Source organism: Poecilia reticulata, linkage group LG11 (genome assembly GCF_000633615.1).
Source record: "Poecilia reticulata strain Guanapo linkage group LG11, Guppy_female_1.0+MT, whole genome shotgun sequence".
Taxonomy (NCBI): Eukaryota; Metazoa; Chordata; class Actinopteri; order Cyprinodontiformes; family Poeciliidae; genus Poecilia; species Poecilia reticulata.
The window spans coordinates 25255766-25271587 of NC_024341.1; the positions used below are offsets into that span (position 1 = coordinate 25255766).

Sequence of the window (15822 nt, forward strand, 5' to 3'; positions counted from 1 at the left end):
GGCTATTAGATGAGCTTGCATTTTTGATTTCTGCAGGATAATCGGTTTGCCAAAAGGACACGGAGCTCCAACTGATCCAACTTCGACCCACATGCAGGGTTCCTGCTGCACGTTTTTCACAATAAAAGCCCCCCGTTTCCTCCGATTTTGACGTTTAAATTTAAAAGTCAGGTGTGAGTTTGTGGCAGATATTCCTACAGTAAAAACCAAGACAGGAAGGACGGACAAAACGACAAATGGTTGGATGGATGAACATGTGGACAGATAAATAGAGGGAACTGATTGATTTATGGAGTGATGACTGGATAAACTCAGGAGTGGATGAAGAGAAAAATTAATGACTGGATGGACAAACAGATAAATGGATGGACAGAATGATGGATGAAGGGAAACATGGATGGATTAATGGACAGATTCCAGAATGGGTGGACAGATAAATTACCTGGATGGATAAACAGATGGACAGAAGGGTGGATTTATGGGTTTAACTACTGATAGACTGATGAAAGGATGAAGGAATGATRGCTTTATGATWAGAAGACGGGTGACAGGATGACGGACTAAAGGGACAGATTGACAAATGGAAGAACAGATAGAGGGAAAGAAGGACAAGGACAGGCTAATGGACAGATACAAGTAGGCCTGAAATGAATCATTATTTCAGTAATCAATTATTCAATCRTTTATTAATCGCCATTAATCAGATATAAAAATTGGCACATTCTGAATTTTCAACAAATGCAATTCCTGTTTTAAATAATAAACATTTTATTGGGTAAAATGCAATAACAGCTTTCCTTTAGGCAAAGGATGGAATAAATGTTAACGCTAGTGAAGGTAGGCTGATCTATTGATTAACTGGTTAATAATTAAATTACAAAAGGTGGTAAATTTTTTAATTTTTTTTACCTAATTTGGACCAGGTGAAGTTAAAACTATAAACTTGAGTTTTAGGTAGAAAATAATTAGACAAATGTTGTTKTTTTTTTTAATCTTAAATACAAAATGAAGATATTTTTGTACAGTTTTAGCTTAATCTTTGCCCTTTAAGTAATTGACCTTTTGTTGAACCTGTATATATAGACTAGTTAACGATAAATAGATGACTAAATTAGCTGACGATTATTTCACTAATCGATTAATCGCGATTGATTCGATTAATCATTCAGCTCCAACTAAAAACTACATTATTTGTTTACAAACTTGCTGAAAATACAAGGAGGCATTATCTCGTTACCAGAGAGAAAACGGTTTTAGAGCAGATTTACAGACAAAGTTTTTTTTTTATATATCTTAAATGGAAAATGTGTAATTTTTTTATAGTTTTGGCTTAATTACTTCTCTATGTTTTTTTGTTTGTTATTTTCACTAAATGGCCTTTGTTGGAAGGTTTGTATACTACAGTAAACAATTAATCGATTATTAGTTTATTATTTCAATAATGGATTAATCGCGATTAATCGTTTCAGTCCTGGTTTCAACTTTAGACAGTGGAATAGGGTRAAGGTGTTTGCAGCTTTTAGATGCGTCTCTGCTTCTAAACACCTGAATCTCATATTTATAAGTTGAGTTGATGCTGAGGAGTTTATAATTTCATTTGGTGTGTTGGACCAGGGACACGTCAAAAAGCTGGAGGACGTTGTCCAGTTTAGTCTGACACTTTTCCARCCATCTAGAAACAGCAAATCACTTGAGAAGTACTGAACGACTGTCTGAGTGTGACACAGTACATGACTGGCGTTATCTGATGAAAAGATTAAATTATTCTAATTAGCATCTTATAAATAGAAGGGATGATTTTGCACCAGTGGRATCACTAAAACCAGGAAAAGTGTATCATGTGGAGGATGTATTCTGGTTAAAGAGGTTTAGTCAGCACAAAGCATGGGATTTCTGCCAACTTAATTTTTTTTTTAACAATTGCAGAGCCCATAATAGCCCTCCACTGTCCTCTCCGAGGATTATTGTCAGCAGCCCTGAAAACTCCCTGGATAATGTAGCGGTGAATGGGCTCCTTTCATCGGTGCTCGGCCATGAAAGTGGACCGGAGTGGCTCCAATTGAAGGCTATTACGGCAGAGAAAATCAATCGGATAAATGTACAGAGCGTGGTGAGGGGCTGTGTGTGCGGCGCTGGAGGGTGGGAGGCATTTTCTGCATGATATGCGCCGACTTCCAGCCGCATACCTCTGGAAGACGGGCGGAGAGGAGGGCGAGTGCACGCTGGCAGGTGGATGTGCAGTGACATTAAACGAGCTCCCAGGTATGTGGACGAGGTCTGCAGCTGCTCTCACACATGATGTGCATTCCTGGCTTTCCTGCGACTACGCATGCGCTGATTACTGGTTTCAAGGAACACCGAGACATGGAAAAGTCATGGTTTCTAATTTTCTGTCATGGTCGTTCCTGTGGTGTAAGAGTTTTCTACGTCTGGTCAAAGATAAAGTGGAGGAAAAATTGGCTAGTAGCTCTGCAAGCCCAGGCAAGTCCCATAAAACTCCCTGTTTAATACAATTAGGTTTGCTATATGCTAATACTTCAGCTAACGTAATAAAACAGACAAACAGAGGAAGAACGTTGCCCTACGTGCAAATTGTGCTTACGGACAGCAGCAACCACTGGAGGCAACGTCTCTAAAGTCAAGGTAAAGTTTGCCGTCTTGACGGTGGATTAGGGTCATTTAGATATTTAAATTTATTTAAAAAGAATAGCAAATTTCTTTTTAAGACTCAGGAATTTTCTAGAATAAAAATAGGAAATATTCAAGTTTCAAAAGTCTAAAATATTTGACTTTTTTTTTTTCTAGAAAATTTTCCAGATTAATCTCAAAATATCAAAAAAAAATTCAACGTCTGGAGCTCAGAAATGTCCTTGTTTTTCTTCAGATTAATCTCAATTTATCAGTTTTTTGTTTGGTTTTTTTGGCAGAAATTTACTTTTTTCCCCCCCTCCCCCATCTACAATGGCCCTAGTAAAATAAAATTATTTGAAATTCTAGTTAAATTCATGTCTCTCCTAATTGCTGGTTTAGAACAGCGGTCATGTCAAAGGCTGAAAATCAGCCCAGCAGTTCTGCAAACATTTAAGAAGCAAATCATCAAAGATGCTTAAAAAAAGAAGCAAGATACCAGATTTTAGAGCTGCAATCATAASACCGTGACACAGCGAAGCTGCGGTGTTTACCGTGGTAACATCACACCAGCACACGCCTCCCTGCCAGGCATCTGAYCCGCTGAGCATCGCTCGTCTAACTGTATGGAAATCCATTTACCTGAGAGCGCGCTGTCAGGGTTTCTGCGGAGCGTGGGTCGGCACCCACAGGGCTTTAGAGTTGATTAAAAAGAAAAAGGCATCAGATTGATTAATTTTTAAACTGGTTACTAAACCATAACAGGAGCAGAGGTTCTCGTTTCTAGGTTGAACTTTGTTGCCAGAGCAGATCTGCAGACGGAGCACAGAAGCCAAATTTGTTTGATGCAGACGTTTTAAACCACAGAGGAGTTCAGAAGAGGAACAGAAACTCTGCGCTGCACAGAAGATTAAAAATAGATTTTTCAGAGTCTTTCTTGTTGGAACAGAAATCAAATCTAGCTCTGATGCTGGAAATGAAACGACTAACAGGAAGTGGTATTGATCAAAGCAAATCAACTGTAAAAACACACAACACTGGAACAAAGACTCAGATTTCCCTGAACTACAGCMGGATCGATGATCCGATCGGAAGATGATCCGGGGAAGACGTGTGATCCGTCGGGAGGCAGRGCGACGCGCGGAGCAGAGGTAGGCCAGATCACGGATGAYGCCGCGTCTCTCCAGGGGACAGCGGGATGGATGGAGGGAGCGAGAGAACTGGTGGGGATGACGGATGGAAAGACAAGTGCGTGCTTGTGAAGTTTTGTTCCAGCTCTTTCCCATTTTACGAGTTAGTCTGAGGTTTTCTCGAGTTCACGCCGAGTTCAGGAGAGAAGTGTCTTTCCCTCTCAGCGAAACGGAGCTGAAAGCTCCTTATCGGCGCCTGCAGCTCCGGCGTCTCCCGCTCTCTGACAGAGCGCGCCGAAATATTCCTGGCCTCTGCCTTTAACCTCAGCAGCAGTTCGACGCAAACATGCCCTCCAAGAACAATGAAGACAAGTGTTGTCATCACATGCCTCCAGTTCATCCAGGCTCCGTGAATGCCGAGGAACTCAAACCCGAGTCACTCCCAGAGGAGCCAACCCGACAGCCAAGTTCAACCCTGTGAACCTGGGACGACCCCGCCCTCTGCGTGGAAACATACCTGCCGCTTACAGCTGCTCCACCAAAGGGGAGGTGGCGGGGRTTCATTAATTACCAACTTGACAAAACCGAGGTTTCCAAAATTAGAGGTAATTGGCCGTCCCCTGGGGGGCCAGATAGCAACGATGCCACTAACGCCTGCAAATTGAAGCTGTAATTAACCCGTTATGACTGATTTATTTGCACCGAATCGCTTTATAATTCAATYAAAGGTGTTGCCTTACATAAACTACGCAGCGGGAAGCCTGAGGTCCCTCTGATGTTAACGACTGTTTCATAGCGGAGGGCTCCCACGGTTGACTTTCACTTAATTTGCGCTAAATACACGGTGCAAATCAGACGTGTCCGTGCAGATCCTCGTAAAGGCTGCGGTGCTCCCTGCAAGCGGAGCGGCGAAGGTAAAAGAAGGGAAAGTAGGGAACGAAAGGAAAGAACGCCGAGCTGAGAGACCTAGAGGTTCAGATTCAGGTCTGAAAATAACTGAATAAATAATACAGGTCTGAAACGATTAATCGTGACTCCTCTGTCATCAATTGTGATTCATCATGATTCATCATGATTAATCGCAATTAATCGATTGTTGAAATAATAATCAACAAATTTAGTAGTCAATTAATCTTCAACTGGAATATGCAGACACAAAAAAAAGGCCATTTGCTGAAGAAAATGGCATATTTACAGAAGTTATTCAGTCAAAACTGTACAAAATGCTGAGTTTCCCTCAGGAAACCTGGGTTTCTGCCTGGGGGGAAAAAAAGGTAAAGGAAAGTAGGGAAAGAAAGGAGAGAACGCCTAGCTGAGGTCAAGCTGAGAGACCTACACRTGTCAGGAGTCGGATTATTTGTGATCAAGTTATTTACAGATTCAGGTCTGTAAATAACTTGAATTAATAAATGATATAGGTCTGAAACGATTAATCGGATCAATCATGATTACTTCTGATTAATCTATGGTTACCATCGATTGTTGAAATAATCGTCAACAAATTTAGTAATTGGTTAATTGTCAACTGAAGTATACAGACTCAAAAAAAGCCATTTGTTGAAAAAAAATAAAATGACATACTTAAAGAAGTAATTCAGTCAAAACTGTACAAAATACAGAGATTCCCCCAGAAAACGTGCTGATCTTGGCAGAACGGGCGATAGGGATGTTCACCAGCGTGTTTTTGRAAATAAAAATAAGAAAATACAGCCGTAAACTAAATAAAACCAGTTTTTCTGTAGGTTGTGTATAACCAAATGCCATTACTTTTTTAAACGGATCATTCGTCTGCCATCATCCRATAATAACAGGTAGAGTGAACATCAGACCAAACTGTACTGCTAATCTGTGCGTGATTAGGACATTTTCAGTGATCTTCTAGTTKTGTCTTGCAGATTGCTGATTAGGCAAAAATACTGATCACTAATAACAGAGTCTTAGTGATAATGTATGAATAAAACCCCACTGCATGTTATTTACGCCAACACTGTTTCTTTTTTTAATGCTATCTCACATTATGTTCAGATTCCCACATGAGAAAAAAAATAACGATTTAGAACAAGATATACGTCTCATTATTGATGCTATCAGTTTTCCATAGATTGGTGCTATAGTCCAAAACGAGCCTTCATAGAGGAAGCAATAAATTATGGTGAATCTATTTTTACTAATGTATTTTTAAAAAAGCCTTTAATGGTATCATGAAAAATCTGTAGAATGTGTCAATGTTTTTGTCTGATTAATTGATCAACATGTAGGAAAGTTAAAATTATTGATGTGTTTGAAAGTTTAGTAACAAAGATAATTTTTTCCTAATTTAAGATCATTTTAAGTTGAGTTAAAATTATCCGTATGTTTAAAAATTTGGAAAAGAATTTGCTTTCTATAAATTTGTAGGCAAGCGAGGAAACTTGGAGTGACCTGCAGGAAGGAACGCATGTATTTTTCACTTTTACTTWCTGTATAGTTAAAGTAATCGTGTATTTGTTTTACTGCTAGCTAACTAATGTAAATACAAGCTGTGTAAAACGTAAATAAGTTGACATTTTTATCTTTATTAATAATGATAAGTTTAAAACTCCTGTCTGGATTTAAAGATCTGYGYTTCTTCAAATCTCTACCATTTCAGCACAACTGCACTTCCTCAGTCCTTCAAGCCAGAACCACTCATGTTAAATTCACATTTCTGTTCACAAATTCCAATACAGATTTCAGAACCAGGCGTTTAAAAAGCTCAACATGCTGATAAATCAGACCGGTTCTGTTCTGTTGGACCACCGGAGATAGTACAAACAAAGATTCTTCCTGAAATCAAGAARAGACAGTGTCTTCAGTCAGAGGCCTTTTCAAACTCACTGTAGTACTGACTGCTACAGGAGATCTTTCCTACCCACAGACATTAGCATCTACAGCAACTCTCTGGAGAAAACTGTAATATGTGTTACAACATTTAATTTGTTGGTTTTATAAAGTACTTTTGAACTGAATTGTATTTGACAATGTGTAAAAAAATAAATTATGCTGAATAGTTTTCAGCTTGAATGGAAGCCGCCTTATTTTCTGATTAATTAACACCTAGCATGTAAGAGCTGTTGTGTGTCTAATAAACACTCTTTAAAGTTTTTATGTGGTACAAACACTCAACTTGAGTCAGTTTCAATATCAGTGAACTGTTTAAAATCAAACCAGTGAGAGACAAGAATCTTTTTTTTTTTTTTAAAAAAAGAAACGCCATGTAGTTCAACAGGGCTGCGAGAAAGCAAAAGAGAGYAAGACTTTCAGCAGATAACGGGATGGTTTTGCAGCAAGGAGCTCAGATTTTATCCTCCTGACCTCTTTTAACCTCKGGTTGTTCTGGAACATGCTCAGCAGCTTCTTGGCAAAGTCAAAGTTGCAGTAACAAATCTGCATTCTCCATGCAGAGACAGATGTTAGTCATGCTAACCGCTAATAAATGACACTAAACTATTATGCTCACTTAAATAACTGACATGATGTTACTTCCGTTTCCTATATAAATAAATGAACTACAACAGGAAGCTGCTACCTTGAGGGCAATTCTTTTAAACCTTCAATTAGTCGTTGAGGAGAAATCTGACATTTTTAAGGATGAACTTGAGTAAATCAAACTCTTAAAGTGCAAAACACAAATCTGGATCCGCCCTGTAAACAGCTGGATGCCTAACCTGAAAAACCTCACAACTCCCAACTTCACGCTGCAGGCGCAGGTTGACATTTCCATGTGCTAAGCGCCAGCTGCGGCGTTTTGGATATGTGGGCAAGATCCACTTTTACGCACAGACTTTTACGCCTGGCGCGTAAAAGCTCCAAAACAAGCTTTTGAAACGTGGTGAAATCCAACTTACTTGTCATATTCCGCGTTGTCCTTGTCGCACCGCGCGTCCTTGTGTTTCTGCCAGTCCTTCCCGTGCTTGCAGGTGGTGAGCAGCACCACGTCCTCCCCGTTGTGGACGTGGTATAAGGCATTCCGCGTGTCCGAGCCAATCCCGGTCAGGTAGCGCTTCCCCTTGAACACCAGCATGTACTTTCTAAAAGGCGGGATGGAGTTGTACTTCAGGAAACCCCTCTCCCCTCCGGTCCGAGGGTGCTCCTTGGAGAAGAGCGGGATGGAAACGTCGAAGTTGGGCCTGAAGTTCTCAGAACCGATGCTCGCCTTGGCCAGCATGGCCTGGCCGATGTCAAAGCCCAGATCCTCCGTGTAGTCCGGCCAGGTTCCGGAGTACAGGTTGAAGATGAGGTGGTTCCTGCCGTCGTTCCACAAAGGCAGGCTCTGGACCTTCGTCTTCAGGTTGTGGACGTACTGAGGGGACAGCTGGTCCCGATCCAGAGTGTCCAGACTCAGGACGAACAGACACGCCTGTCCCGGGTCGGAGGTGTAGAACCTGGAGCCCTCGATGGTGGATAGGATGTTCTGGTAGCTCTCCGAGATCTTCTCCCCCTTCTGCTGGGGGTAAACATAAACTTTGAAGCCGTTCTTCTGACACAGAGAGAAGTCGAAACAGGAATCCATGCGGCACCGCTTGCCCCTGTAAACGCTCCTGTTCACGTCCCGCTTCTGCGTCGGAGATATGTGCAGGTTGTAATCCTCGGTGTCCGTCTGATCCCAGGGCAGGAAGGCGTGTAAAGGGTCCGAGTAGTGGGGCCACGGCTGCTCGGGCCGGTACCCGCTCCTGCTGCGGTCCTGCCGGCTCCTCCTGGCCGCTGGAAGCTCAACCCCTCCAAGGTAGAAGAGCAGCGCCAGGCACGCTCCGGCGGACAGCAGGATCAGGTAGCGTTTCTTGGCCTGCATGTGTCCCGGGAACAGAGGCGACTTGCTCAGGAATAACAAAGCTAAAGTGGCCCCAAGTTAGGCTCTCACCAGCCCCGGCTGCATCGCTCCATCCCCAACCCCCCTTCTTCGTGTTGTGCTCCGAGATCCGGCGATTGATCCAGCGCATGTGGGCGATTTGTACGCCGCTTGTGGAGTTTCACCACATCCAGCGACGCACCGACAAAGACCTGTCCGGAGCCTCTGCGCTGCGGCCGCTTCCCCTCATCCAGGCTGGAGCGCCAGCGGCCGGGGTCCCCGAGGCTCTCCCAGACGTGGAGGGTGGATGTTGAACACCGGGTAGAATTTTTTTTTTAAAAAAAGAAAAGAAAAAGAAGAATAAAGAAAGAAAGAATCCCCGGCGGTGTGAACGCCTCTCCGGCTGGATGTTGTCCTTTTATCGCTCCATGGTGCCCGGCTTGGAAGAATCAAAAACACCGGGAGACGCTTCAGCGGTCCAACTGTAACCTGACAAATCCCTGCATTTCTCTGCTTATTTATCACCTCCGCTCATTCCCTCACAAATATCAAAAGAACATGGTCGGAAGACAGCGGCGGAGCGGGCGAAGTTGTCCGGCCGAGCAGAGGGAAGCGAGCGGCAGCCTCAAACTGGAGGGATACGCTGGGAAAAAAAGGCAGGATTCCTCAGACCGAGTGTCCAATTACCGAGTGCTCAGTTGTTCCGATTGTTGCTCGCTAACATTCCAATCCCGACACGACGCCAGTTGACGTTACGTCCCACCGAGAGGAAGCGGCGCCGCTGATTGGTCCGTGTGTGGGAACGGAAGGGGCGGGACTTGGAGGAAAGCACCCATTCATAACCGGTGTAAATTATCTGATTGTAACTTTATAATTGGGGGACGCAAAAGGAAGCGAAACACCGTCTCCTTTAAGAATAAGTGAGGATTTATCTTTGTTTTAGCCTTTTAATTAACCATTTTGACTTTATTTTCCGTTTTGTTCTCCTCTCTCAGGGTTTCAATGCACCATAACGCGGTCACAACATGCAGATGAGACTTCTGCTTTTCAGTTTTCATATATATTTTGCCACCCGCCCCCAACAGGAAGCGAAAGGAGAAATATTTCGACCTTTATTCAGATTAAATCAGATAACAACCAACTTCCTTTTAACACACCAACACAGCTGTATGAATTTTGAACAATTTTCTGACTTAATATCCATAAAACTTTGTATTTTTTTATTTATACTCACCAACATAATTAATAACAAAAACCAAAAAAAATCCATAGAGTAAAAAATGAACATTACAAGGTTAGTTTAGAAATGAGTTAAAAAGTTATAAAAATTAAAAAAAATTTATGTTGAGTCAACTTGATGTAATAATGTAAAAACCTAAAAAGATTGGGGTGACTTTATAAAAATTTATTGTAATTAATTATCAGTTTATTATAATTGCTAAAGACAGATAAGTCAACTTAATTGAAGCTGTAGCAATAACTTTTATTAAGTGTTTTGAACTTGACGGGTAAAGTTGATACAACTTTACTGAGTCAAAGCAACAAACTACACTGAGCCAAGTTTTTTTTTACAGTGTACTGCATAGTTTAAAGTGGAAGAACATTTCTTGTTTATTTTACCAATAACAATCTGTGTGTTTTGAATATACATCCTCTAATGGGACAAAATGCACTAAAGTTCACAGTGTATAAATACCAGAGTTCATTTAAACTGGCAGTAATATCTGTGTAATTTGCTTTTAAAGTTATTTATTACTCCTATAAGTAAAATATTTCCTCTCTGGCCACATTCGTGCCTCGCTGTTGCATTTATTATTATTTAACGTTTTTGTTTTTAACCAGGAAGTCTGATGAGTTTTTTTGTGTGGAGTTTTTACAGTATGCAAAACAAAAAATAAAAGGTACAGACAGTTAAATCATAAAATTAACTTAAGTGCAAAGTAAGCCAAACATTTACAGTAAGATTAAGACTGTAAACCCATAGAAAGGGGTTTAAAAATAGAAATTACACTCCTCCGTTTAACATTTTCATTCTAATAATTTAAAGTATTACACATTTTTTTGTCATTTATACTTTCAGGTTTACTGTAACAGAAACGTTCTCAGCTGGGATTTATCAAATCCATCCAGAAAAAAATGTTTAACCTGCCGAGAAAGAGTCAAGTTTTTTTAATAAATATAAAAAGGCGTCAAAAAATCCCGAAACTAAGCCTGAGGGATGCGCCGTCATTCACTTAATCATCCACTGAATGCCAAGCTTGGGCTAATAGCGCTCTGGAAATCACCTTGCTGGTGGTAAAATATCATTTCTATCCATCAGACGGTTATCTTTGCTGTTTTTAATAGATTTGGTTACAGAACGGAGAACAAAACAGGCCTTTAAGTTGCATTTGCTCTCACCCGACTGCACACCGGTTCAACTGCTATAACTGTTTTAAACAGAAATAAAGAATCAGCCGACTATGTTCTAGCAAATCAATGGATTAAGATTGACTTTATAGATGTATTTATGGTTTGTTGTAATTATGAAGTATTTAATCTACTTTAACATTCAGTTAAAGTAGATGTATGAGTTGATATAAATTTATTTTTCAAGGTTTTCTTTTTATATGTTCGAATGTGTGTGTATGTGCGTATATGTGTATGAAATAACCTTAAAGTGGGACGAATAGGGAGGATTTTAGATGACTTACTGGGATTTCCATCAACCAGGTCTCAGGTTTCAAAAGAATGATCTGAAAAAGAGAAAATATCCACTGAGCAGCAGTTTGTGTGGATGAAAAAAAGCCTTGTTGAGGTCAAAGGTCAGAATGGTTACAATGGTATGCGGAATGCAGTGGACCCCCACCTATTTGCGGCTCAGTACTTGAGGAGTCACCTACTCCTGGATTTTTCTACGGACCACAACTTCAAATTATTCATGGAAAACTTTCCTATTCGTGGATTTTTTCCTAAACTATTCGAAAGAAAATGCTGAAATAATTAGGCATAATGCTAAGCTAATATCTGGGTTTTACAAACCAACCAATCCAGGTCTGCTATTCCTTTTTCTTGCTGCTGATTGGCTGAACAAGAGAGAATTCAAAGCTGCGGTATGTAACTTTTATAAAACTGTCACCATGTTAGTTGTGAGACAGACAATCTGGGAAAATATTGATCTCCTCCCTGAGCTGCTATTTTCGTCTGAAGAAATGAACCAAGACTGAAAAAAAAAACCAATAAGAGCCAGGAGGAGGGTTTTAGTGCTGTCAATCATCCTCATGCACTCGCTGCTAAATGTGCTAGAGATAGAAAAGCAACTTACCATAACAGCAGATAAAAAACATTTATCTGCCGTCATCGGTGTTCATGCTAACCAGACTGAACATTCATGACAGGCTATGCTAGCTGCTGCAGCAACAATGTCACTTTATGTTTCAGGATTCAACTCCAAAAAACACTCAAACATTTTCCACACAAAGAACAAAACATTACAGTACAGTATTAAGTTTTTAGGCTTGATGTTTATTTTACTACCAAGTGATCGCTGAAGTAGACTAGCTACTGCTGCTATTAGCTAATCCAGTGGTTCCCAAACTTTTTCTCCTGCGCCCCCCCTATGGATTACAAATGGCTGTCTGGTTGAACGACATGTGGGAGGGGGCTGGAGGGGGGAGAGAGGATTCTTGGACACTCCCTGTCCCTGCCCCTGTGGGGGTGGGGGATCGACTTTTTTGGGGGCAAAATGAATGTATGTAGCTGAACATAGACAACAACATCGGTAGCCTACAGGCTACTTGTTAACAAGCTTAACGCTTAATGTGCTGTATTGATATTAGCTAGTCATCTTTTAGCTAACTTTACCTGCATCCAACAGCTTTACTTAACTCAGTCAATTAGTTTGGGGGAAAAACTGAAAAGTTCTTTGCGTTTTGCTGGTTTGTTGCCATGATTCTAACACACCTGCGTAGCTCTGCACAGCAGCAGCAGGTCTCCTTCGCTGCCGCACAGGGGTAAACCCAGTGCGAGTGTCGTAGCGTTCATGTTGCGTTTAAAGGCAGCTCGGAGAAACAGGTTACCACACGGATTAAACAGTTTTAAATGCTGATAAAAGAGACAAAGGACACAGATATGGGAAGTGTGGCAGCCCCTACTGTATCAAATTGACATAGGAATAACAGAGTTGGCCATTCTAAGGTAAAAACCCATGAACAGCGTTCATGTTTTTTTTCATCCAGACGGCCCCCCCTGCAATGGCACGGCGCCTCCCTAGGGGGCGCGCCCCACAGTTTGGGAACCTCTGAGCTAATCTAACACTGCGGTGGTTGATTAGCTAATTTTAACACCTGCTCTATTGATGATATGTCATCATATTATAGAGCATACCAAAACACACCAAATTCCACAGCATGTCTACATGTCACATTTGTCAAAGTCAAGCTAGCATAACTGAGCTACTTCCATCTCCCTCGCTATTTCTTTCTTATTTAAATCTTTCTCCTGACCTTGTCATCTAGTTGTTGTAGTGTTGACAATTAGTAGCAAAGCTCTTCTTCCTTTTTTCGTTTATATATTAGGTGTACATTTAAGATTTAGTGTGTTATACTGATAACGTAACAGCTAAAACCAATGCTAATCATCGTTAGCCAGCAGGGTTTTGCCCTAAAGCAGGCAGATGGGGGCGGGATCTTGCACACGTGACGTGACGCTACAAGGGGTCAAAACAAAGCGACAGTTTTAACAAATATGTAAAAAAAACATGTTGCTCAACACTTGCATTCATACTGTGCTGTATTTTAGAGGAAAACTGGGACTTTTCATCAAGTCTGATTTATTTCTGACCCATTTGAGTGTAACACCAGGCCTTTTGTCAGGAGCAAGCCTCAGATCTCTAACCCATTATCCCAACAGGCAAAAAAAAACAAAAAAATGTAAATAGGTTTTTAAAAATTTTATTACTACATGATGTAACACTGATATCACCCAGACCTCAATGTCCTGTTAAATGAATGATCCGCTTGTTAATTTACACCAAGGCGTTTAATGAGAACACATTACTGGGCTGAAGCTTCACCCACTAACAAACCCGAGCGACGCGGCGGATGCGACCCTCTTGAAGGGGAAACTAATAGCGGAGGAGTGTTGCTCGCCGAGTGTCACCATGCCTCATAAGCCAACATAATCCTCCTCGCTGCCATTTGGTGGCACAACACTCGGGGCCGGGTGAAGAGGCCATCCTCATTTTTTACCAGCCAATTAGCTCAGAAGAGAGGGGGGACTAATTAGCGGGGCTGGCTGGGAGGCAGGCCAGCATCCTGCGGTCGGAAAGCACTCGACGTGGGAGCGTGCTGCTGATGGAGAGGCCTGCGTGTCGTTCCAGCGGGCTGCTCGCGTCTTTGTGGCCGTTCTGTTGGATTCTTTGTTAAATAGTTTATATGTCGTAAGGGTTTGCCGACCGCCTGCAGCTGAACGTGTTCCCTAAATCATCCGTCTGTTGCCGCTCACGCAGTCACAGTTTCTTCTTTCAGGAATCCTTCAGAGCCTCTCCTGACTTTGTCTTTACCCAGAGGAGCTTTCACTTAATCAGAGCCGGGTGGTAACTAGCTACATTACATTTACTTGAGTAATTTGATTATGAAGTATTTGCACTCCTGAGTAAACTTCTCTACCCACCGAATGAAAAACAGACGTGTTTCAACCAGACTCAGACGGGCAGTTTTTGCTAAAGTTTCATACGTTTTTATTGACTGAAACTGATTTAAAAACTATTTTCTTCTTATTTTGGTCCGTTGGGTTTTGTAACTTTTGATACATGATTGATAATTTGATCAGTTACTTGAGTAAACCTTTTTACCAAATACCTTTTTACTTTTACTTGAGTAATTTTATAATGAAGTATTTCTACTCTTACTTGATTCTCTACCCACTGAATGAAAGGCAAAAGTGTTTTAACCAAAAAGTAACGAGACCTGCAGTGTTTTTTTTAAAGTTTTGCATTGAAAGAAACTGATTCAGAAAGAAAAAAACGGCCAAAAATGTTATTTTTTGTTACTTTTATGAATTATTCTCATTTTAGTCCTTAAAATACCAAAATTCCAACTTTACTTTACATGTAGGTCCATCAAAGGATTGAATTTTTAAATATGAAATGATTAATTTAATCAGTTACTTGAGTTGATGTTTCAACAAATACTCTTTGTATTTGTTCTGCTACTTTTACTTTAGTGCATTTTTTGCTCTCAGCTCCTTTTGATGAAACATGTCTGGTTGTTAAGCGACACGTGAAACCAGAGAATGTGGGTAATTTGAGTCGATGTGTTATTTTTAGATGGATTGGATCCCCATTATTAATTATTTTTAAAATGGACTGGATTCGGTGGCTTTAGCAGACTCCTGTGTTAACAGCCCTTCATGAAAGGAACCATATACTCCTACTTTATCCAAGCTGCTTGGGAACATTTTGCGGCTGTGTGGTCTCAGATCGATGGTGCCGAGGACTGGGAATACGTCCAACGAGCTTTGCTGCTCTCCGCTCCCTCATCCTTCCTCGTGTTTACTTCTAATATACCAACCACAGAAAATAAAAATCCCCTCCTCCTCCTCCTCAGAACTGTCGGTGCTGAAATATGAGAGGACAAGAAAGGCTCTGCAGCTGTGAAACCTTAGAAGCTGGACAAAGCAACACATGTCAAACATCCCGCTTTTTAATCTGCACAAATGAGAAAGAAAAAAAAAAAAACACAGAGGAGACTTGGAAGAGAGGGAACGCATCCCTTTGGCGTCGATTCTTCCCATTAGRAAAATGAAATCCTCATGTTGGGTTTGTTCTGAGAAGTGGAGTTTATTCTAAGCAGACGAGGTGCGGAAAGGATGATGAGCTGCATTTACGACGGCTWAATCTTTGATTTATTTCCCGGCATACAGAGGAATTAAATTATACATGGGGACATTTTTAAAGGGGAATATTCATCTCAATTAGGCCCGTCACGATTACAAATCTTGCTGGATGATAAATTGTCCCAGATGTTATTGCGATAAATGATAATATTGKTTTTTTKAGACCATTTTTAAGTAACATAAAGGCATAATAATGCAAGAATACATTCTGAAAAATTAATATGCCTTAAAGTCTGATGAATATTTAAYATTGGAACTGGAAGACATTTTAAATATAGAAAAATTACTCAGCAAATACAGCAAATAAAATGAATGATTTAGTCTCTGTAAACAAACAATAACTAGTTGAGACCAAAACACCAAACTGACGACTTTTTGTCA

General features: G+C 40.9%; 1 protein-coding gene and 1 long non-coding RNA gene across 2 annotated transcripts in view; both read right to left on the bottom strand.

Moving 5' to 3' along the window:
- ext1b (exostosin glycosyltransferase 1b) overlaps nt 1-9772 on the bottom strand; it is a 145109-nt gene extending 135337 nt beyond the window's left edge. The window contains exon 1 of the mRNA XM_008422746.2: nt 7625-9772. Within this exon, the coding sequence (XP_008420968.1) occupies nt 7625-8568 (944 nt within the window). The 5' untranslated portion in view covers nt 8569-9772. The remainder of the gene's footprint in view (nt 1-7624) is intronic.
- A 1483-nt stretch (nt 9773-11255) lies between these two features.
- Nucleotides 11256-15822, bottom strand: part of LOC103472887 (uncharacterized) — a 46437-nt gene continuing 41870 nt past the window's right edge. Inside the window, exon 3 of the long non-coding RNA XR_534940.1 lies at nt 11256-11300. This is a non-coding gene — a long non-coding RNA (uncharacterized LOC103472887). The remainder of the gene's footprint in view (nt 11301-15822) is intronic.